The following is a 1249-nucleotide window of genomic DNA, read 5'->3' on the forward strand; positions in this document are numbered from 1 at the left end:
ATGATCCCGTTGGTGGAACTCAAATTTGTAAAAATTGGGGTTCAGGAGGACAATTTAAGGTCTGCGAAATTGCATGCAAATCGGGATTAAAATTTTCTCAGGATATTCCAGCTTTTTATACGTGTGGGGCTGAAGGATTTTGGAGACCGACTACAAATCCAAGTTTACCATTAGTATATCCTGCGTGTTCAGGTAAAACAATAATTTTTACGTTATTAGTTTTTGCATTAAAAATTTTTGATTTTTACCAAGTATTATTAGGTTCATATTGAAAATTGTAATTTTTCATTTTGCAGCTGCAAAACCGGCTCAAAGAGTTTTCAAAATCAATATGCTTTTCCCAAGTTCTGTACTTTGTAACGAAGCAGGTCAAGGCGTCCTTAGGCAAAAAGTACGGAAAGCCGTCAATTCCTTAAACAGTGATTGGAATTTCTGTTCTTACTCTGCAGAAGTTACAAAAGAATGTAGAGACCTTGATATTGTTGTTAAATGTGATCATCGTTTGAGAAATGGCCGGGTATTGGATGACAGTAAAGGTTCCCACGAATCAAATGACGTCTTATCCGTAGAAAGGTTCATACTGTTTATACATTTTTACTTTTATATATAAATAATTTATTAACTATAGTTGAATTTGCATAATTCACGCAACTAGAGTACTTTTTAATTTTTCGAATTTATATTTTCAAAAATTAAACATTTACGCTAATGATTTGTTATTAATTAAATTTATTTTTCATTTCAGGCTTAGTCGTCAAGTAAGACAAGCAAGTGATACATACAGCGTAGAAATTTCTTTCCCTGCTGCCAGGTAAGTAGAGTTTAAATTTAAAATTTAGATTTTAAATTAAAAAAAAAAAAAATTTTAATTTAATAAATTTTAATTTTCAGTGATCCAGTAATTAATACAAATTCTAACGAACGAGCCAACGTACAAAGATTGCTAGAAAAACTTATTCTCGAAGAGGATCAGTTTGATGTTCATGATATTCTTCCAAATACTGTTCTTGATCCATCGTCACTGAAGCTTGAATCCGATTATGCCTGTCCAGTTGGCCAAGTAGTGATCGCTCCCGATTGCGTCCCATGTGCTGTAGGCAGTTATTATGATCAAAACACTAAAACGTGTTTACCTTGCCCAATCGGAACATATCAAAGTGAATCCGGGCAAACACAGTGTTCTACTTGTCCCATCATTGCCGGACGACCTGGGGTTACAGTTTCTCCGGGTGCACGTAGCGCGGCTGAC

General features: G+C 34.7%; 1 protein-coding gene across 1 annotated transcript; it reads left to right on the forward strand.

Moving 5' to 3' along the window:
* Nucleotides 1-1249, forward strand: Phum_PHUM624380 (uncharacterized protein; the record flags this gene model as incomplete). Its single annotated transcript, XM_002433266.1, has 4 exons — nt 1-192; nt 297-573; nt 746-811; nt 892-1249. Coding segments are annotated over 4 exons (893 nt in total), but the record flags the coding sequence as incomplete, so codon positions are not given.

Source organism: Pediculus humanus, genomic scaffold (genome assembly GCF_000006295.1).
Source record: "Pediculus humanus corporis 1103172109353 genomic scaffold, whole genome shotgun sequence".
NCBI lineage: Eukaryota > Metazoa > Arthropoda > Insecta > Psocodea > Pediculidae > Pediculus > Pediculus humanus.